Raw genomic sequence first — 22,386 nt, forward strand, 5'->3', positions numbered from 1 at the left:
AGCACAATTTGGTATGGTGGATTATAGTAACCAGAACATCACGTGCACGGGTTCCTCCTTCTGGCTGAGATTCGAGACTCAGATCAGTGAGAATATTCAGAATATCGGACTACGACTTTGCAAAAACTGGTATAATTGGATCAAGTGATGAACAAACCTCTGAAAGCCATAGGGACAAAAAATAACAGACTTGTGTAACATACTACCAATAATATTTTACTAAATTTCTTTGAAGTTGTTCCCTTAACTTTAATATAAAGTCTTTATTTCTCTTGAATGCTACTGAAGACGAAAAAACCTGCAACCAAAAGGAGAACTCAACAGTATACATCCTCTTTCCATTTTTAGATATACAACATTTGGCTTTCTTCTGTTATGCTTTTAAATAGTATTTATCGGGCTTCCCTGGTGGCGCAGTGGTTAAGAATCCACCTGCCAATGCAGGGGACACAGGTTCGAGCCCTGGTCCAGGAAGATCCCACATGCCGCAGAGCAACTAAGCCCGTGTGCCACAACTACTGACCCTGCACTCTAGAGCCCGCGAGCCATAACTACTGAAGCCTGCGCACCTAGAGCCCATGCTCTGCAACAAGAGAAGCCACCGCAACGAGAAGCCTGTGCACCACAAAGAAGAATAGCCCCCGCTCGCCGCAACTAGAGAAAGCCTGCGCACAGCAACAAAGACCCAACAGAGCCAAAAATAAATAAAATAAATTAATTTAAATAGTATTTATCATCAGCTTTTGATAAGCATTTGCTAAACTGACTTGTAATCACAAATCAGGTATAACTTTACATAAGAAAAAAATAAAAATTTATAAAACACATAAATTAGAAAGTGATTACCCTGAGTATTAACACTTATTATTTCCTTTACAAAAGGCTTCACAACAAGATTCCTTTAATGATCTCCCCTAGGGCATTTAGAATTAATTCAAATTACACTTGTCTTATATTCCATTTTGAATTCCATCTACAGATTTTCAAACTGTCCCCCAAATCTGCTATCAACCACTTCATCAAGTGGAATTATTAATACCTGTATTCTAAAGTGAGCTTTAATAAAATGCTTCAATTATAATTCTATTACTTTTAAGTCACCATACCTTACAGTTCTTTGTCAAAATATGCCTCCAAAACATTTTCCAAAGTATGATCTCTTGCCACAATAAAGAATGAGTGCAGTTACTCTACAGGGGAAAAAAATTTTTTTTTCTTTTAAATATCATGCTAGAAGCCAAAATCTTTCACTTGGTATTGTCCATCTTTCTAATTTTAGCTATTCTAGTCTCCATAGAATGGTACCTCCTTGCAGTTTTTTTTTTTAATCCTTTTTCCCAGCTTTTTATTGAGGTAAAGTTTCATACAATAAAATTCATTCATTTCAAAGACAATTTTATTTTTAGAAATTGCATACAGAGTACAAAACAATCAAGACATAGAATATAGCCATTTCCCCAAGAAGTTTCCTCATGTCCTTGGATCCCATCTCTTGACTGCAGCCTCAAGGCAATCACTAATCTTCCTTCTCTCACTGCAGTTTTCCTTCTACTTGTGGCTTTAATTTGCCTTCCCATGATAACCAATAACCTTGAGTATCTTTTCATATGTATAGTGACAATATACAATATACATACAGTATACTGATCACTGCCTGTATCTTCTTTAGTGGAGCACCTATTTAAGTCTTTTACCAGATTTTTGTTGGGTTGGTTGTGTTCTCACTACAATTTTAAGAGTTTTTAATATATTTTTATATATACGTGTTCTGCCTGTACATAATCCAATATTTTCTCCAGGTCAGCGGCTTATCTGCAACCTGTTGTATTTCTCAAGACTTTGCTGGTTTTCCTATCAAAGTTTTCTCTTTATGGTTGGTTTTTAGTAGTTTGACTATGATTTTCCTAGGTGTACTATTCTTTGGATTTATCTTAATTGGAGTTTACAGTGCTTCAAAGCCAATGTTTCCTCATAAAATTTGTAAAATGTCTGGCCGTTATTTCTTCAAGTATATTTTTCTGCCCTATTTTCATTCTTTTAGCCTTCTGGATCTCCAATTACACCTGTTAATCCATTTGATATTGTTCCTTAGGACCCTCAGGCTCTGTTCTTTCTCCAATCTCCCTTCTTATCCTCAGACTGGACAATTTTAATTGATCTGTTTTCAAGTTCACTGATACTTTCTTCTGACCCCTCTAATCTGCTGTTAAATCTATCCAGATTGTTTACATCGGTTATTTTTGTTTTAAAAATTCCACTTGTTTTCTCTATACTTTCCATCTCTCTGCTGAGATTCCCTTTGCCTTACTCATTGAGATAGCATTTCCTTTAAATCTGAAGATGCGCTCAACAGCTGCTTGAAAGTTTCTGCAAAATTCAACAGTTGTTCCATGTCAAGGTTTATTTTCACGTTTTTTTTTACCATGGGACTCATTTTCCTGTTTCTTTCCATATATACTAATTTTTGACTGTATGTCACACATTATAAAAGATATGTTAAAGAGAATCTGTGCTATATCTTCCTCTGAAGTGTTGATTTTTGTTCCAGTAGGCATTTTGATTACTGATTGCTTTCAACTTATGCAGACTTGGTTTTATGCTTTGTTAGTGTAAGCGTGTGGAAAGCCCAAGGTATTTCTCAAGCCCTTCCAATTTGTCAAACTCTGTCTCCTTTGCAGATGTTGTTGAGGCTTGATTTCAGTCTACATTCTGGGATGTAGACACTCGTTTACAGTATGAGAGCTGAAACAAGAAGCCAGTGTAATCTTGTTCAACCTTGGCTGGGAACATGCATGTTGGGTGACTCCAATTTTTTGCCACTCTGGGGATGTCTGAGAATGACTACAAAAGTGCCTAGGTACTGATTTGGGGGTGACAAATAAATTTTAGCAAATAAGCAAATTTGTTATCATGTAATCTGTGAATAATGAGGATAAATTATATATATACAAGTGTGTGTGTGTGTGTGTGTATATATATATATATATATATATATATATTTTAGCATGAAACCATGTAGCATAATAAAAACATGTTCATGCTTAAAGAGGTTTCAGTTTTAAATTAACTATTTTGATGGAAATTTTCCCCAAACACATACATAAGCGTCTCCTAAACAAGACACCAAAGATAACTTTTATTCCTGTCTCAGGGGCATGATTATAGTAAACAATGCTAAAATCCAATGAAACCTTAAAGGTTTCAGATGCATAAATGTGTGCTCTTAAAAAGCCCCAGTTGGCAACAACTCTTGAGGCCTCTGCTTTGTTTTTTGTTTCTTGTTGGTATTTTTTTAAACCAAAGCTTAATATACGTTAGCTGTGTGATCTTGAAAAAGTAAATTTTATGGGTCTCAGTTTTCTCATCTATAAAATGAGGAAAGTGTATTTCTAAGGTCTCTCCAGGTCTAAAATTCTGTCTTCCCTAGATAACAGTATTATTTTTTGGCCTCTAGATGTTATCGCCTCTTCCCTTCTAACTTTTTGCTTCTAATCTTCTGTGTCCTGGAAAAATCAGAAAACCAACTCTATTCAATTATTTAAAAATAAAAGACATTCTAATTAAAGGCCTGAGATCTTTTCTAAATTATGTACATACATATTTTAGCAACTAGAAGACCTGTACACACTTACTCCCTGAACCTTAGCTATAATCCAAACAGATATGTAAAATTACCTGTGTTTCCTAACAGATACAGTAAAAGCAATTCCTAAAACACTGTGAAATATAAGTAAACCAAATACCTGACCTGCGATATCTATGTATAGAAAACCAAACAAAAAATAACAGCGTCTTTCCTAGGCTCCTCACTGGTCCCATGCCTGGGATAACAGGAAAATACACACAGTTTGAAAAGAAGCTATTATTTAAAAGCCTTAGAAAAGTAGACACGCAAACTTACTGTTGACTTATTTTCTTTATTGAATTAAAATTACACTACTATAAAATAGCAATGTACATACAGACGGATTTGCTGTATCATAGTATAGACAACTGTCTTTAAAAAGTCAGGATGCAAGTTACAGTGATTATGAATATAAATTTTATTTTAAAACATTCTCCACAAGTGATTTATTTGACTGTTTTGGTTCGAAGTCGTCGTTTGAGAATCTGATGATCACTTTCTTTCACTTTATGGTCCATCAAAATCTGAAATCAACAATTTCACAATTTTTTATAAATAAAAATAAAAATGAAAGCTTACTTACAATTAATAAGCTATGTTCATGTTCTTAATAATTGAAATAAGTACATGATAGTACTTTTTGTCTTCCTGGACTGCAGATATACAATCTTCTATAAAAAAGCATGCCTAAGGTAGTAGATTTTATAAAAGATTCTTTCAACACTACCTAATTCTGGAATTAAAATCATCCACACTTTTACTGAATTCATAGCTTGAAATAATTACTAAAATATTTGGAGACAAGTGCCTCAAATAATTTTTAGGAAATGATTTTTTGCAGTAACAAGTATATAACTTAGAAAGTAGAAACAGCATTATTTTGCAACTAAGAAAAGAAATAACTTCAGCCAAGGGAGAAAATTATGTACTTTCAGACAGATGGAGAAAAGTAACCAAGAGAACAGTACTTCCAAAAGCATGTCCTAATGATCCTAATTCTTTACTACTTGCTTCAAGTGTCTATCTTATATCTGATGGCTACTGTTGTAAAAGGTCTCTCCTGATTTTTCTTGGCCATTTTCTGTTGAAGGCTTTTTCTTTAATTCCTTTTCTATCTTCACTTCCATCCACTAGGCAGATGTAAGCATGATAGAAAATTAGAACTTTCCCTGTAATAGAACAGCCTGTTCTGAGTAAGGAGAATGAGTCATAGAGTCAGGGTGACAAACTATAGTCTTTTCTTAAGAAAACCTGGAAGCCTTAGAGGGAAAGTGGGAGGAAATGACTGAATGTCAATTCTATATTTTTAGCAGGCAGACTTAGGCCCAGATTTGTACAACTCTTGTGATAAAGATAATAAGAAAAACAGATGTTAGAAGCCAATAAATTATTAAATAGTGATAATTCTACTGATGGAATTAAAATTCCTCTTATGAGTTTATAAATGCAGATGTAAGTGACACTTGTATACATTAATGCAGCATTTATATTCAATTACTATAAATTTAACACATCCAGTACCAAAAGTACAACATTTAGAGCGTGTTTTAAGAGATATGGTCTACAGAATAAAATTTCAAACCATTATATAATTCAAATTGTTATGAATACTTCAGAATTAAAAAGAACATAAACAGTTTTACTTTTAAGAAAACTTAAATAGTAGCTTACCACTTGGCCAGATATATCAATAGGAGATGAAATTTCATTTGTGTATAATTTCCGTTTGGCCCGTTTTGGTCGAGACACATTTTCTTTACTTACTTCTACATTTGAGAGCTTTGAAGAGCTTATTGTTTCAATTATCTTCTTTGCTATGAAAAAAATACATTAGTTAAATCTTGAAATAATTTTCTAACTGCAAATATTTGAAATCCTTAATAAAGAACCATATTAAAAAGAAAAGCACTGCAATTTATAAATGGTAAAAGGACACGAATAGAAAACTCACAAAGAAAAAAATTAAATGCCTAATAAACACACACATTAATGATCAACAGCAAAAATAAAAGGGCAAATAAATAAAATATCACTTCACTAATGTTCAACATATTGAAAAGGTTTGGTAAATTATAGTACAACCAGTAAAACTCAGGCATCTTTAATGACTTGGAAGAGGTTTATACTACATTAAGGAAAAGATCAGGATACGTATATAGTGGACCATGCATCACTAAGAACAATATGGTGGTAGAGCTAGTTCAGTACTCACATGTAAAGACGTCCACAATGAATACTAAGTGAAAGTAACTTGTAACTGTGAGCCCTTTACTTCTAGTTAACAAACGCGTGCACATGCACACATAGAGTAAAAGAAACCAAATTGTTAACAGTTGATTGCTTCTGGTAAGTTGAATAAGAATTTAAAAATTTCTTACTTTGTACATATGCTTTATTTTTTTAATAGACACATATTGATTTTAACAGAAAACATACTTCCATTTGGGAAAACTTCTGGATAGAAAATCCATGTACATATGATATCAACTATATATTTTTTTAAATAGAAAACACATTTAAGGAAATATGCTGAACTGAGGTCTACTCGTCAAGGGCTGAGCTGAGCCTGAGAGCTGAGCCGCCAGATGTCAGAGTGGCTAATTAAGACAACAAGTCAAAATGAAAGTTAAAGCCTTTAACCACTTAAGTGCAATTGAATAAGCAAGAGGCTAAAAACCTGAGAAAGCACCACCTCCCACCGCCCTTCTACATTCCCGCATGGAATAATGCACAGCCTGGGTCAGGTGCATCAGCACGGAAGTTGGGGTGACCTTATCGCCAAGTGAGCCCTAAACAAAAGGCTCTTGCACTTGCAGTTTTATGGACCTTGGTGCTGGAGACCAGGGGGGAGGGCTAGGAGTGGAAAAGTAGAGTCAGAGTGGAAAAAAGTGTCTTCAAGTTTCCCTCCACTTCCCCGTCATAACGTCTTTGGCAGAGATGCCTGAGGATGTTCTCTACTGAAGGCCCCCAATTAATAGGATACAAATGAAGGCCCCTAGGCTAGGAATGCAGACATGTGTAAGAGTATGGCTGGCAAGAGACCTGGGTCCTTGACTAACTCCCTTCACAGACTGCGATGCATTGGCTGTGTGTATCAAGTTTTATGTAGGGACGGTAGCTTTCCCTCATGAGACCTAACACGTAAAACCTTTGTAATTGCCTAAGGTCAGCCTGAAACAAATCACACATAGGATTTTGACCTGGAGCTTCGAAATTCCTCACTACTGTGTGCCAACCACTATACTAAGAGCTGAGGATGTAAACTAGACAGACATTTTGCACTTGTAGAGCTTATATTCTACTGGAAAAGATAATAAGAAAAAAAAATTATATAGTTTAAATAATTCATTTTGCACTTTGAAAAGATCACTCTGGCTTCCATGTACTGAATGGATAAGAGATAGACAAAAGGGATAAACTGGGAAACCAGCAGTTACTGAGTAATGGATTAACAGTAGTTATCAGAGCAGCAGAATTTTAAGCACTAATCTCTGTTTTCTTCTTTTCTCCCTTTATTTCCAACTGATCAACAACAGACATGTATTGCAGTTACAATCCCAAACAGGGATACTTTATATTACTAGAAATAAGTTTTTAAAAATTCCACACCGGGTATATAGGTAGGGAAGCCGTTAAGGAGCTGAGTCAACCAAGCAAGGGAGTCATTACCAGGTGGGTACCTCCCTCTCCTCGAAAACATATTTCTTTTTAATATATAAGCAACGGTCAACATAATTTAAATAAAATACAGAAGCATCTAAAATAACAAGTCCCACCTCTCCAAATTTAGACATTTAACAGTTTGCTGTTTGTCTCTCCAGATATTTTCTATGCTTATACAAACTATACCTTTCAAAGAATGTATGTATTTTTTGAAAAATATATACAAATGGGTCTAAGTCTGAAGTTCCCAAACTGTGTACCAAGACATGCTGCAGCAAATTCACAAGAGCAGCTCAGAATATTTTAAATTTTTGAGGAAAACAGTGACACTCAGTAACTCAGGGTAGTTCAGTTTCAAAACGATATCACATTACCTTCCTTCTGATGATGACATATTTTGGCAACCTGGATTTTCAGGAGCTGAATTTTCAGTGATTGTTTGGCCTTAAGTATTAACGGATGGGACTATTAGGTGTTTCTTTGAGTGCATGGACACCATGAAAAAAATTACTGACACATTAAGGGCACTGTGAACCAAGAAAGTTTGGGAAGCTCTGTGGTTAAGCTTTTACAGAAAGTATTTTTACACAACCAATCTGACTAAATTCAACTGTCCCTGCTTTCAGTCCCTTTCCCTCCTCATTCTCCCCACCTCTAGTCTCCAATTTATCCTATTGCTACCAGTCAGGTACTCTAATGAAAACTCACTCCTTCCTGCCCACTTCCTCCCAATAATCTCTCCACATTCTAGATGCCAGATGCATATTGCTACCTGTAATTGCCTGCACATTCCCTACACTTTCCTGGTACTCTATTTGTGTTAAAACTGTTCCCTCTGGTAGATGTGTATATAAATATATATTTATGTATACGTGTATAGAGAGAATATATATCTTAGCACATATTAATACAAAAGTATTAGTATGTCTACATTATATTACAAAGAAAAAAGCATTAAGCAACAAAACTCAATACGTATTTATAGAAATATTTGCTTTTGATATATATGATTAGGTAATGTTTATACATGCAGAGAAAAAAACAGTAGAAGAATATATACCATAATACAAACAGTGGTTATCTCTAGGAGGTATAATCTTCCAACATGTCAACACCCAGGTTAAATCCCATCTCTTCTATAAAATCTTCCCATAGCCCCCAAACAAACAGCTCTCTTCCTCCAATACTACCATGCACTTTCCTTGTATCTCTACAACTATTACATTAAGTAGCCTGCTCTGCATCAATTACTTAAATACAGATCTTTCTCTTCCATTACACAGTGAACACCAAGGCATATCATCCTTTCATGTTTCCTCCCTAAATACCTAACATAAGACACTGTCTATTGGAAAAATAATAGTCACTGTTGTTGAGTTTATACACCAATCAGATATTAGAAAACACCATATATCTAACGTAAAAGGTCATTTAATTAATATTCTGCAAACCTTTTGATTGAAGAATAGTTGGAGAATGTTGTAAGAAATCTCCAAATTTCTGTAGCGTTCCTTCTTTTTTCTTAGCAGGCACGTTTATACTAATTGTGGATGCCTGACTCCGTAAAGAATAGGTTTTCTTAGATGATGGGCGTGTGGAAACCTAATAAACAAACACTTCTTGTTATTGTTGATGAGGAATGTTAGAAGGAAACAGTTATAGCCATAGTTGAATTAAAGAGGCCAGGCACAGGTTATGAATTCTCAGGCAGGGAACTTGGGATTAAGAATATAAGGAGAGGGATGAAAGGGCCAGAGAATGAGTGTGATAGAATGATAAGTCAGAGGTGAACACATCAAGGGGTACCTGCTACTTGCCAAATGCCAAAGGTTATATACTCTGAGCTGAATTAGATGAATAGAAAATGAAAGAGAAATAATTTATAACTGGACAAAACCCAACTTCTGAATAATTATTACTAATCAAATTTGACATTTTTATTTTCATCTTCTACTTTATAAATGTAAGTTATGAAAATGGTCAATTTTGGACAAATTAGAAGACAAACCTTTTGTTCCTTTTTGACAGAAGAATTTCTATGCTCAGAAACAGGGGACTTCAAATTAGTTCTGGGTGTAGTATTCTTCTTATTTTCAAATTTCACAAAGTCCTAAAAATAATGAATTTCAGCACTGATTAATTTCTTTTTTTTTTTTTTTGATTAATTTCTTGACAGTGTTTTCTTTCTCTCTCTAGACTCCAGGGGAGGAAAAAAAAAGAACAAAAGCAAACTAACAAACAAACAACAACAAAACAAGAAAATGGTTCTTAAACAGGGGCAATTCTGACCCCAGGGGACATTGGCATTGTCTGAAGATATTTTTGGTTGTCACTGCTGGGGATAAGGGGCAGGTTTAATGGAAACTAGTGGGTAGAGGCCAGGAATACTGCTAAAAACTCCTTAAAATGTATAGGGCATTGAACTCTCCCAAACAAAGAAATATCTGGCTGAAAATGTCAATCATGCTGAAGCTAAGAAACCCTGACTGAAGGTACAATGTTTTTTGCCAGCTTCATTGAAATATTACTCATATATAACATATGTAAGTTTAAGCGCACAGCATGATGATGTAATACATGTTTTTATTGCAAAATGATTGAAGGTATGAATTTTTCACATGCATCATGATGACATTACATTAGTTAAATGAAGGGATAACATCTTTTATTTGAACCCCATCTTGACAATACAACATAGCAATATATTTATCTACCCTTTTCCCAACTCCCAAATCATGCTGAGCATGACCTCTAACTGATGCTTAGTGACACTGAAAACAAAACAAAAATCTGCAGTATATTATGCACAGGTAAAATGTGAAGGTTAAGAAACACAATCTGTTTTTGCTACTAAAAAGGCATGACATCTTACTCTTCTTTTCCCCACTTAATCTTACTTAAGACAAAGTCTTTTGTAGTACATTAACTGAACTGAACTTGTGCAAATACTAATCGTACTAAAGATTATAAGCATAAAAGGAAAAAAAAAAAAGGCAAGAACAGAAGCAGAGAGATCATGACTGAACCTCAGAGTTCAAGTTACCAAGTAAAGTCTTAAGGATCACAAGAAGATTTCCTAAAAGAGGAAAGACAGATAGATGGTAATCATGGGAAGCAAAGGAAGAAAGATTGTAACTCCATCATACTTGTAGCGTTCAATAAAGAGCTCTTTGGAGTCTTCACTAGATTAGAATATAGCACTGTATAAATTATTTTCCTCAGGACTTTACAACACTCAGTTTATTACAGCAGTGAAGAGCTAGCAAAATCAGTTAAAACTTTTAAGTTTCTACATGGTTACCCTACAACAATCTGTGTATCTATTCTGAAATTGGGAGTATATGCCGGCAGTAAAATGAATAAAATAATTTTATCTTAACCCTGAGTATAAAACCAATTTTTCCTTTTCCTTTGAAAAAAATGAATCAAGTCAACATAGATGTTAGTCACCATGTTAACAAAGATGATGAAATTAACCTACTTAGTACAGTTGACCCTCGAACAAAACAGGTTTGAAATGCATGAGTCTGCTTATACACTGATTTTTTTCAATAGTAAATACTACATTACTACACAATCTGTAGATGGTTGAATCCGTGGATGAGGAACCTCACATACTGAGGGCCGACTGTAAGTTACACAAGATTTTTCTGTGCAGCGGCTGGCACCTAACCCTCATGTTGTTCAAGGGTCAACTGTATCTTAATGGTATCTAAAGTGTACTAAATATAAATTAAATAAATATAGAATAAAAGGTAACTAAGGCTCTCCAAAACAATTGCTAAAGGTGTTCTATGTGTAGAAGGAAATATGCTAAATAATGTTCATTCAGCAAATGTATTACCTGATAGAGAGCCTCAGGAGTACGGCTAATATTATTTCTGCTCTTCCACCAACTTGAAAATATACTACTCTTTAAAGGAGTGAAAAAGACAAGTTGGAAAAAAAGTTATTGTGCTAGAGAGTTTATAATTATAGTTTTAAACATAAATATTTCTGTTAACATAAATATTGCCATTTATTATGTATCTACCACATGTGGAACAAAAGCAAAACATTTTAAACATATTATATCTAATTCTTTATTTCCAAAAGGAGGAAAGTGAGGATTGGAAAGTTTATATGACTGACTAGAATATGACAGAAGGTTTGGTAACCCCACGATCAGAAAGCTGCAGCAGGAAGAAGTAAATCGCTCTTGGCCTACCACTAAATCGAGACCCAAATTTTAATACTGGCTCATAGAAAAAGAATTTCTCTTCTGAAACCTACTATGATCATAGAGACCTAAGATTTTAGTTAAATGACAAAGATTATATTCAAGCAAGTTAGTCGTTTCAGTTTCTCTAATTCCTTTTATCAACCCCTCTTCTCTTCCACTGGAGGGAAAGTGACTAAGTTTGAACAGGACTGGTATACTGAAATAGCTCGCTACTAAAATTCACCACCATTTGACCTGTCATAGCTTCACTAAAAGAAGGAATAATCTATATATTTTAAAATCTATAAGCTTTTTGTTTGAGGACTATTCACCACAGTAATATTCTTAAAACAGTATTAAATATACCATAAACTATGATTTTGGTCTCTAATAGCAGTGCTTATGAATAGGAGGGCAATGTAACAGAATTTAACTATATATTATCACTGAGCTTAATAATAATAAGGTTTACTTGTTTAATTCACTTAATAGTTAAGTATTTACCTCCTCAATTTCATTACTCTTCCTCTTCCGGGCCTTGGGAATCTTAACCGTCACTGGTGAGGTACAACCCAGGTGTTTCACTGCCATTTTGTTTGGCTGTAAAGGTGTAAATTGAATCTCTAACTCAGGTTTTGGAAATCGAGAACTTTGATTATTTTCTGTTGACACTTCACAAGAGTCAAGGACTACAGATCCATCCTACAACAGAATTTAAAAGGAAAACAAATCTTATTTGCAAAATATGAATTTCTAAATTGCCAAAAATTAACTCTCTCAAATGCCTATTAAAAACAATAAATTGGAAAAGATAAAAAGTTTGCTGGATCAAATTTGCTACAGTAAGGACAGAAAGACTGAGTTATCATCTACTTTCTCCAGGTTTATACATGGTATGTTAAAATTGAGAGAAACTTAGAGATCAGTATTTCCCAAACCTGTGTCATCATAAGAATTATTTAGAGAAATTGTTTAAAAGATTCTTGGACCCTACCACAAACCTACTAAATCAGAACTCTCCAAGGAAACAGTCAAGGATTTTTAATAAGCACCCTAGTTATGGTAAACTAAAGTTTGCTGTAAATTCTTTACTGTTCTTCCCATTGAGAGATAAGAGTCTCATTCCCCTTCCTTGAACTGGAGCTGGCCTTAATGGCTTCCATGACTAACAGCATGTGGTGGAAGTAACATGATTCTTCTGAAGCCTTGTAAGGAATGGCTTGTGTTATTTCCCCAGATCAAAATGCCTTTCTCTTCCCATTCTCTGCTTGGCAAACTTCTATTCACCTTCAAGACCCAGTACGATGTTACTTTTACTAATCCACGTCCACAACCACTCAGGCAAAATTCATCATATCCTCCTCATCAGTGTTCCTTCTTAGCACTCTCCTTATAGCACTTAGTCCATAAGGTGAAACAAGATAGTCATTCAATACCTGTCTTATTAGACTTCTTATTTCTTGAGGATGGCGATCATATCTTACTTATGTCTTTCTCCTCAGTGCAAGGTTCCCAACAATGAATGCTCCCAATAAATGTGTTTTTAAAATAAATATTTAAAAAGTAATTTTATTTTCAAAAAGTGACATAGAATTTTTATCTATTTCATAGGCAATCTGAGAAACTACATTATCCAACGCGAGTCACAGAACCCTAAGCCCACTTCAAACTAAGGAAACTCATTGTGAGGTTATTGGGATTTGGTGGTAAAGTTATAAAATGGGTAAAATTTCCAAAAAATACTATCTACTAGAATGCTTATTAAATGGACTGCTTATGAGGGAAAATAGTCATCCATGTTTTATCTTTTGTGGGATTTCCTATTTCTGACCATCAAATTTGTTTATGATCAAAGACCTGTTTGAGATCAGTATCATTTTGAGATGAAATTAATACCATTTGGGGATCAAATTTCCCCAAAAGAATTGCATCTCCCCTCAAAAGCCTTCAGTTTTCCTTTCCATAGCCAAGAGCACACACAGCTAACTGTACAGCAAGATACCTACAACAACTGATTAAATTATACTTGCAAGTGTTTTTTAGTAATTAATGGTCATTGGTAAAGAGGGTTAAAAAGTGGACTGCGTTATCAAATACCCACCTCTACTTCATCCCTGGAAATTTCAAAACTTGTTGACTGAGGTTCAGTTTCAACCCTGCCAGGATCCATTGAACTCATATGTCTGGTCTGGATATCCATGGTCTGTTTTTCCTAAAGTAAGGAAATATTGAAGCAACAAGCCACTGTAACCGAATATACATTAAAATACTTCACCTAAAGAATATAATATCAAGATCTGGGTGAATTCAATAGTGGAAGTAATTAAAGACTTCTTCAACGACCAACTAACTCTCCTTCTTCTCTTTCATCCTCAGAGAGTTAGGAAAGGCTGGGCAACTTTCCAGCCTCTTCTGAATCTGATCTAAAGAGAAATTTGAAAGATTACTTTCAACTTCCAAGGTGTTTTACATATATTCTCTCATTTTACTTTCACTGCAACTCTGAGATTTGGCAAGAATTGTTATTCCTACCTTCCAGATGAAGAAATAGAGGGAAATTAAATAACATGACCACGGTCTGTACTGAGTTGGAGCTTGAACACCCAAAATCACTTTGATAACACAATTTTCAAAAACTAGAGGTGTCTTAGGAATGCAACTATAGCATTAGCGTAGAAAAGACCATACTGATAACTAAATCTTTCCTTGCTGCACACTCTTCATCCCACTTAATCAGTCATAGGGTATGCTCTATTCCTAAGCCCTACTTAAGGGATCTATAAAAAAAATCAGAATACATTTTTAAACTTGATAAATTCCAACGTGCACCTTCTAATCACTACCATCAAAATCAAAAGTCAAATACATCTCTTATGTCACCTACCTATAATTGTCAAATAAAAAAGATCCTATTGCATTCATAATGGGGAAAGCAACTAGCATGTACTGACTTCCACTGTGGTAATAACTGTGCTAATTGTTTTACAAATGCTCTCGGTTAATTTTCACAGTTCTATTAGAAAGACATCATCATCTCTGTTTTAAAGTTTGCAAATGTTAAGTAATTTTCCTAAAGGCCCCAAAACCACACTGACAGCAGTTGATACCTAGTTTTTCTAACTTTCTATTCTGTGCAATATATACCACATGCTAATACCTCTGTTTTGAGCAGTCTTTCTCTTAGAATCATGAAGTCTTTTGATGTAAGAGACATATACACATAAACACATTTAATTTTATTATTGTCTGAAGGCTGTAGAACAGCAGATTTTCAAATGCAGATTATTTACTCTGGAAAGACTAGCTTCAGATGTACCCTGATTCAATTTACCTGGGAAATAGCTATCTGTGAAATGCAATACTTTCTTTATCTAGGGTTCCTAGCCCCAATGCAATATTACAAAAGTAGCTCCTGGGAATTCCCTGGTGGTCCAGTGGTTAGGACTCGGTGCTCTCACTGCCAGGGCCTGGGTTCGATCCCTGGTCGGGGAACTAAGATCCCTGCAAGCTGTGTGGTGCAGCCAGAGGAGGGGGAAAAAAAAAAGTAGCTCCTGAATGACTCACATCTCCTCACCATTGTGCTTATTTTCAAAAACAATTTGTATCTTTATCATAAATTTAGGATGGGTTCAAGTATTTAAATATCACCAAGCATTCAGGCTGAGTCACATTTCCACATTTTAAAGGCAGATTAGGGACTAAATCATCAGTTGTTTATTTTCTAATTATTCTATCTGAGAGATATGACTGAAATATTGGAGAAAGTACTATTTCTCAATTAGTCATTGATGAGTCAACCATAATGATAAACTCTGAAAACTCAAAATTCATGACAAATATCCAAATAATTTTTTCAAACTATGATTCCCCACTGATCTACTTACATTTTTATTCTTTAAAAGTTAATCAATTAAATAATTTTGAAAACTTCCTATGTTTAATTTAAAAAGGCATAGAAAGAACATGATTCTACTGACTGTTTCAGAAGTTTCTGATGTGATCTTTTTTAATTGTTCAATTTCACTATCTTTCTGTATGTTACTGGAGATCAGTGCTTTCAGCTGTATTTCTAAAGCTGCAACCAGTTGATCGCGTTCTTCCCGCCACTGTTGGAGGTTACCATCTTTCTCAGCCAATTGTGCTTTAAGCATTTCCTAAACAGAATATGGACAAAATATTAAAGTAAACCTTGCAAAATTATGAATCTAAGAATTTTTTGAAGTTATTATAAATAACACAATAAATACAACTGTGAACAGGATATATAACAAATTATGTAGTCAAGTCTCGATAAAATATTTACTTATAAAGCCAAATACATAATACCTTTATATACCTTAAATGTCCACACTGGGCACTTCTTTCAATAAAAAATTACCGCTTTTAAACTAATTCTAGCATTTCCCCCAATATTTGAGAAATGAGATGGTAAAATTACAATAAAACAAATGACAAAACTAGTAGCAACAAACAGAGAAATGAAAATTAAAAATAACATTTTCACTGGGTTCAAAAATCATAAAATAGTTAGTGGTAAATTAAAGAAAATATGTGCAAGACCTAAACATGACAAACTACAAAACATTGCTGAAAGAAATAAAAGAACACTTAAATAAACAAAGAGAGAATCTGTGTTCAAGGATCAAAAGATTCAATATTAAGATGCCAGGTCTCCCCCAAAAGATCTATAGAGTCACAGCAACTTCAAAATCCAAGCAAGTGTGCATGTGTGTGTGTGTTGATAGAAATGAAAAAGCTGACTCTTAAAAATAATATGAAAATGCAAATGACATAACGGTCAAAATTATGTTGAAAATGAAGAACAAAGTAGGAGCAATCACACTACATCATTTCAAGCCGACTATAATAATAATAATCAAGACCGTGGTATTGGCGTAAGGATACATAGACATCAGAAAGCAGAGGATAGGGTCCACAAATGTTATGGTCAACTGATATTCTATAAAAATGCCAAAGAATTTCAATGGAGGAAAGGACAGTCTTTTCAACAAAGAGTGATGGAACAACTGAATAGCCAAATGGAAAAAAAGAAAAAACCTTAATCGTAATCTCACACAATGTATGAAAGTTAACGCTTGGACAACTGATTTATGACAAAAGTTGCAGAGCAGTACAAAAGAAACAGTTTCTTCAATACGTACTACCAGGTCGATCGTTAATACACATTTACAATGACAACAACAGCTTTTACCCCATCTCACTACAACACAAAAATTAATTCTAGGGTTTACCTTTCATATGAAAGGTAAAACCCCAAACCTTTCAGGAATAATGTAAGAAAACATCTTCATGCCCTTGAGGTTCATAAAGGAAAAGATTGGGAAAATGAATTAAAATACCTAAGAATTTCTGTTCTAAAAAGGCAACAAGAGAGTAAAAAGGTAAACCAGAGATTGAAAGAAGGTAACTGCAACACACTCCTCTCCAGAAAGTATAAGGAACTCCTATAAAAAAAAAAAAGATAGTCCAATAGAAGATAAGCAAGGGGACTTGGATTGGCAGAGCCAATAAACTAAACATCCAACAATACTAGCTGGAGTATAAACGGATACAACTATTTTGAAAATCAGTCTGTCATTCTACTAGAGTTCCACATATGTTTACCCTATCAACTAGCAATTCTATTCTTGGCTATATAGGCAATAGAAATGCATGCACATGTGCACTAAGAGAAATATATAAAAATGTTAACAGGAGATCTTACGCATTAACAGCCCAAAACAGGAAACAATCCACATACATTCAACTTTAAATTGAATAGACTGAGGTATACTTATACACTGAAATATTCAGCAATGAAAATAGACTAACTCCAGCTGCCTGCAACAGTATAGATGATCCTCACAAACATGATACTGAGTGAAAGAAGCCAGACACAAAAAATGCATTCTATATATTTATATGTTTTCATTTATATAAAATTCATAAATGAGCAGAACTAAAGTGTAACATTAAAAGAACAGTTATTACCATTCAGAAGAGGGTTCTATTTCTTAAACTCGGTGGTAGTTGAGTGGGGGCTGGCTTTATAATAATAATTCATTGAACTATATGTTTGTTTTGCTTACTTACTGTGTTATGTATGTTACAATTTAAAAAGCTTTTAAAAAAATCAACAATTTATTTCTTAAATATCATAGACACATGTCCTAGGTATGATTGTAAAGAAATATATGGGAGAAAGGAGAAAGCTAGCTTTCTCTACGACTAAAAACTCAAAGGAGGTTTACTTGCTGGCATTGCTGCTAGAGGGACTACTGATTAGGAAAAGAAAGTAGGCCCATTCCTGGGTTGGAGGTAGAGTGACTATGACAGCCAACAGCTTTGATTTCACTTCTTGCCTCTTATTACTGTCCAGGAAGGTCGGATGGGCTATGGACAGAAACAGAACCAGCACCAACATTTCCTGTTAAGATAAATGCAGCATTACAATCTTGCTCAACCCAACACTTCCTGAAGATACCTCCAGTCATGTGGAGTTCTCACATGAAGTGAAATATACTGCCATCTCATTGCTGTAGTAATGACAAGTACTAGTCTCACATAACTTGTCACATGACAGAGAGAGTCAAGACTCTAAGGAAACACAACAACTAAATGGAACGTAGTATCCTAGATTAGATCCTATATCCAGAAAAAACAGTGAGAAAGCTGGTGAAATTCTAGTAAGGTCCATAAGTCAGCTAACAGTACTATAATAATATTGATTTGTTGGTTTTGATCATTGTACTGTTGTTAGGTAAGATCTAACATCAGAAGTTGGGTGAAATTCTCTGTACTAGTTTTGCAACTTTTCTGGAAATAAAATGATTTCAAAATAAAAAGGTAAAAAATTTTTTAAAATCATTGGAAAAAAATCATCCATAACTTATTGAAAATTAACATTCCTGTTTGTACAGGAAAGTTTAGCTGGTATAAGTAAAATTCTATCATTAACAAAGGAAATTGCCAATAGATGACAACGTGATACTGCCACGTTACTATTACCATAAATAGAGAACTAGTTTTTCATTTAAAAGTAATGTTAATGTATTACTCAACAGCTTTCCTAGGATCAATGATGACTTTAAACTTCTTTTTTCTGATTGTCAAACAGACTAAGTTGTCGATTTAAATAGGAGGAAAAAAGACAAGCTAAGATAGAATCACTTAAGAACTAGAGCCAGTCAATGTAAAACTGAAAGTTATTTCTACCTATAGTCTTCTAGAAACTATTGAGTTGACTTAAAAAAAAAGACCTGATAAAATCAGCTTATGAGGTAAAATATAAACACCATGTTAGTAGAATCTACAGTTCAAATTGTAAATGTTTTACAATACAGTAGGGATAACCCTGTGGCAGTCAAAAGAAGAGATTTTTAAGTTCTGAATCTAAATATTGAGATATAATTATTTTCCCAACAATAAGAACTTCAAGATAAAATGGGCTAGAAAAGTCATCTTACAAACAGACAAACTGCCTTTGAAAAAAAAAGAAACAAAAAGCAAAACCACACAACCATGTAGATACTGATAAGAATATAAGAATCCCATGGGCTTCCCTGGTGGCTCAGTGGTTAAGAATCTGCCTGCCAATGCAGGGGACACGGGTTCGAGCCCTGGCCCGGGAAGATCCCACATGCCATGGAGCAACTAAGCCCATGTGCCACAACTACTGAGCCTGTGCTTTAGCGCCCTCGAGCCACAACTATTGAGCCCACGTGCCGCAACTACTGAAGCCCGTGTGCCTAGAGCCCATGCTCCGCAACAAGAGAAGCCACCGAAATGAGAAGCCCACGCACTGCAACGAAGAGTAGCCCCGCTGGCTGCAACTAGAGAAAAGCAACAAAGCAGCAACAAAGACCCAGCACAGCCAGAAACAATAAATAAATAAAATAAAATAATAAAATAAAAAAATTTATTAAAAAAAAAAAAAAAGAATATAAGAATCCCAGGGAAAAATTTAAGAAACCAAAGAAAGCAGGCAAAATACATAGAAGAGAAAGTATAATTGTTACCAACCATTTCATTTTGTTGCTTCAAACAATGCTCTCTGTCTTCAGCATATTTTTTCATCTCTTTGTTTCGTAGATTCTCAGCTTCTTTTGCTTGAGTGAGAAGCATCATGTTTTCTTCTAACCATTTTTTTCTATCAGCTTTATATTTCTGTTCAGATTCCTATATGTATAAATAGCATAAGTAACTATCATATGCTTCAAAAGCAGTTAATAAATCTGTATTTATAACATTTCCATGTAATCCAGCACTTTTCATTTCACCTCTTCAAAAAGTTAAAAACAAGTGTTTTTCTTTAAATAATGACAAGATTTGAGTTTATTTCAGATTATCAAAAGAACATTGTTGGTTTGCTTTCCTAAATAGTTATTTCGTTTATAAACTTTATTTTGCTATAAAGTGCATTTGAAGACTTTCCATCAACAGTGAGCTTAAGAAGACACAATTGAAATTTCTCAAAGAGTTACAGAGAACCAAGCCTTCTTAAATGCCAGATTTAAAAAAAAAAATTGATTTATGGTAGTCATTTCTAATTGTATGGTTCCAAAAATAAAATTTTCCTGGGTATACAGGATGCCAAATAAAGAATAACTTGTGCAACAGGGCAAACGTTTATTAGTTTAAGGAACATTGGGAACAGCTGGACAGAAAATAGAGTTGATCAGTAAATTTCAAAGAGGTTTCCATAGATCCTTTGGGTTCAAAAATGTCTAATTTATACATTCAAAATTCAAGTAGGGCTTCCCTGGTGGCACAGTGGTTGAGAATCTGCCTGCCAATGCAGGGGACACGGGTTCGAGCCCTGGTCTGGGAGGATCCCACACGCAGCCGAGCAACTAGGCCCGTGAGCCACAGCTACTGAGCCTGCGCATCTGGAGCTTGTGCTCCGCAACAAGAGAGGCTGCGATAGTGAGAGGCCCGCACACCGCGATGAAGAGTGGCCCCCGCTTGCTGCAACTAGAGAAAGCCCTTGCACAGAAACGAAGACCCAACACAGCCAAAAATAAATAAATAAATAAATAAAATTTTAAAAAGCTAATTCTAAAAAAAAAAAAAAATTCAAGTAAAACTTCATTTGAAACAAAAACAGTAATATCACATTAAAAGCTATGTATTTAAAAATCTCGTTTATTATCTAAGATATGTGATCACATTATTTTAGAACAATGTAGAACATACCGGTATTCCTTAATATGAACATTCTCAATGTAATTAATGTTATTTTTTTCATAATTAATGGAGTGGAAAGGGTAAATTCTAAAGTATATAATTAATAGTTACAAAAGAAAGTAACTGATTTCTTTTGTATTTGTTCAGTATCTGATTATATACAGCCTGAATTTAAGAAAATAATTTAGATGCAGTCTTTTCAAAATCACTGTTAAGTTTTCTTCAATCCCAAAACTACAGCTGGATTGCAACTTCTAATAAATAAAATGCACAAAATTTTACATAGTATTTTTAAGTTCCGTTAAAAAAATATTTCCCCCATATGCTGTATTCTATACATAGTATGTGAAAGCTAAACATGGAAAAACATATAAACACAAAACAGAATATCTTCTCTGTAGTAGTATAGTTTCAAATGTATTCCAGTGTTCATTCAACTCTATTCTTTTCCAGCTTAATAATTAAATTTACAATAGTCAAAATAATTTTCCAAAGAGTCATCTTCTCCACAGCAGTATTTGATGAGTTAGAAGTTTAAAGCATAGAAAAATAGGTACAAAGACATAAGAAGTGATGATTTAAAAATTAAATATGTAAAACTGAAGACCCAACCACTGCATTTTCATTGGCACTTCCTTAGCTTGTATCTTGGGAATTTCTTCCCTGTGTCACTTGAGTGTATACTGAAAAATTATATATTAACATTTCCCAGCTATTGGTTCATCCATATCTAAATTAATTATAAAATATTTACTAAATTATCCTTTTATGAGAAATATAATGAATATATATAAAGATACAATTACATATATAGATAAAAATCATACCTGTAACTCATCTTGAAGCTTACTGAGCTTTATATTAAGTATATCTGTGTCATCCTCAAGTTCTTTATTTGACCTTTGATTGCTTTTGGTTTCCAAATCTTTGCATTTTTCCTTCCATTTTTCCAATTCTGATTTGAAAACATAAAATTATTTTTAAAGTACATGCAAAAGTTATACCACATAGAGCTATATGTGGCATGGGATACAGACAAGAATCAGCAGAGCCCAGAAGCAGAAGTACACAGACCAAGATAGAACCGAGACCATTCTAAGAGCTTACCAAATTCTTAGAGAAGAACTACAAAAACGTCTCAATAACCCACTGAATAGTGTTCTGAGTATACAGTATAAATGCATGCCAATATATAGGAAACTTCATGTTCTCAAAAATTAAAAACAAAAACAACCCACTGATGATATTCTGAAGGATAGAGTCAGAGTATTTATTGAGATAAACGTATAAGATGATACCAGTTGCTATACAGAGGTGACACTCAGTTGAAAGTTTATTCTTAACATCTGGGGAACACTGCAAGCTATCGTCCAGTTATTATGAAAGTGTCCTTATTCCTTCTCTGACTTAGGTACAACAATTTTCATCATAATGAAAAATGACAAGTGACAGGATGTTCCAAAAACACACCAAATACTTTTTCATTATGAATTATTATAAACACTAAACTATGTTTAAAAAGGAAAGAAATCTAGGAAAATAAAGAAAATGAAAGAGTATGCTGGGCTTCCCTGGTGGCGCAGTGGTTGAGAATCTGCCTGCCAATGTAGGGGACATGGGTTCGAGTCCTGGTCTGGGAAGATCCCACATGCCGCAGAGCGACTGGGCCTGTGGGCCACAATTACTGAGCCTGCGCGTCTGGAGCCTGTGC

At 34.4% G+C, this 22,386-nt stretch overlaps 1 protein-coding gene across 1 annotated transcript in view; it reads right to left on the reverse strand.

Moving 5' to 3' along the window:
• Positions 1–3,901: 3,901 nt before the first annotated feature.
• The window catches only part of KIF20B (kinesin family member 20B), a 71,245-nt gene continuing 52,760 nt past the window's right edge, over positions 3,902–22,386 (reverse strand). Inside the window, exons 22-30 of the mRNA XM_082423519.1 lie at positions 21,503–21,630; positions 19,512–19,667; positions 15,467–15,643; positions 13,591–13,701; positions 11,994–12,191; positions 9,297–9,398; positions 8,740–8,890; positions 5,297–5,439; positions 3,902–4,149 (exon numbers count right to left, since the gene is read on the reverse strand). Coding sequence (XP_082279645.1) covers positions 4,072–4,149; positions 5,297–5,439; positions 8,740–8,890; positions 9,297–9,398; positions 11,994–12,191; positions 13,591–13,701; positions 15,467–15,643; positions 19,512–19,667; positions 21,503–21,630 — 1,244 coding nt within the window. The 3' untranslated portion in view covers positions 3,902–4,071. The remainder of the gene's footprint in view (positions 4,150–5,296; positions 5,440–8,739; positions 8,891–9,296; positions 9,399–11,993; positions 12,192–13,590; positions 13,702–15,466; positions 15,644–19,511; positions 19,668–21,502; positions 21,631–22,386) is intronic.

This window comes from Balaenoptera physalus (assembly GCF_965194825.1).
Source record: "Balaenoptera physalus genome assembly, chromosome: 14".
NCBI classification, from domain to species: Eukaryota; Metazoa; Chordata; class Mammalia; order Artiodactyla; family Balaenopteridae; genus Balaenoptera; species Balaenoptera physalus.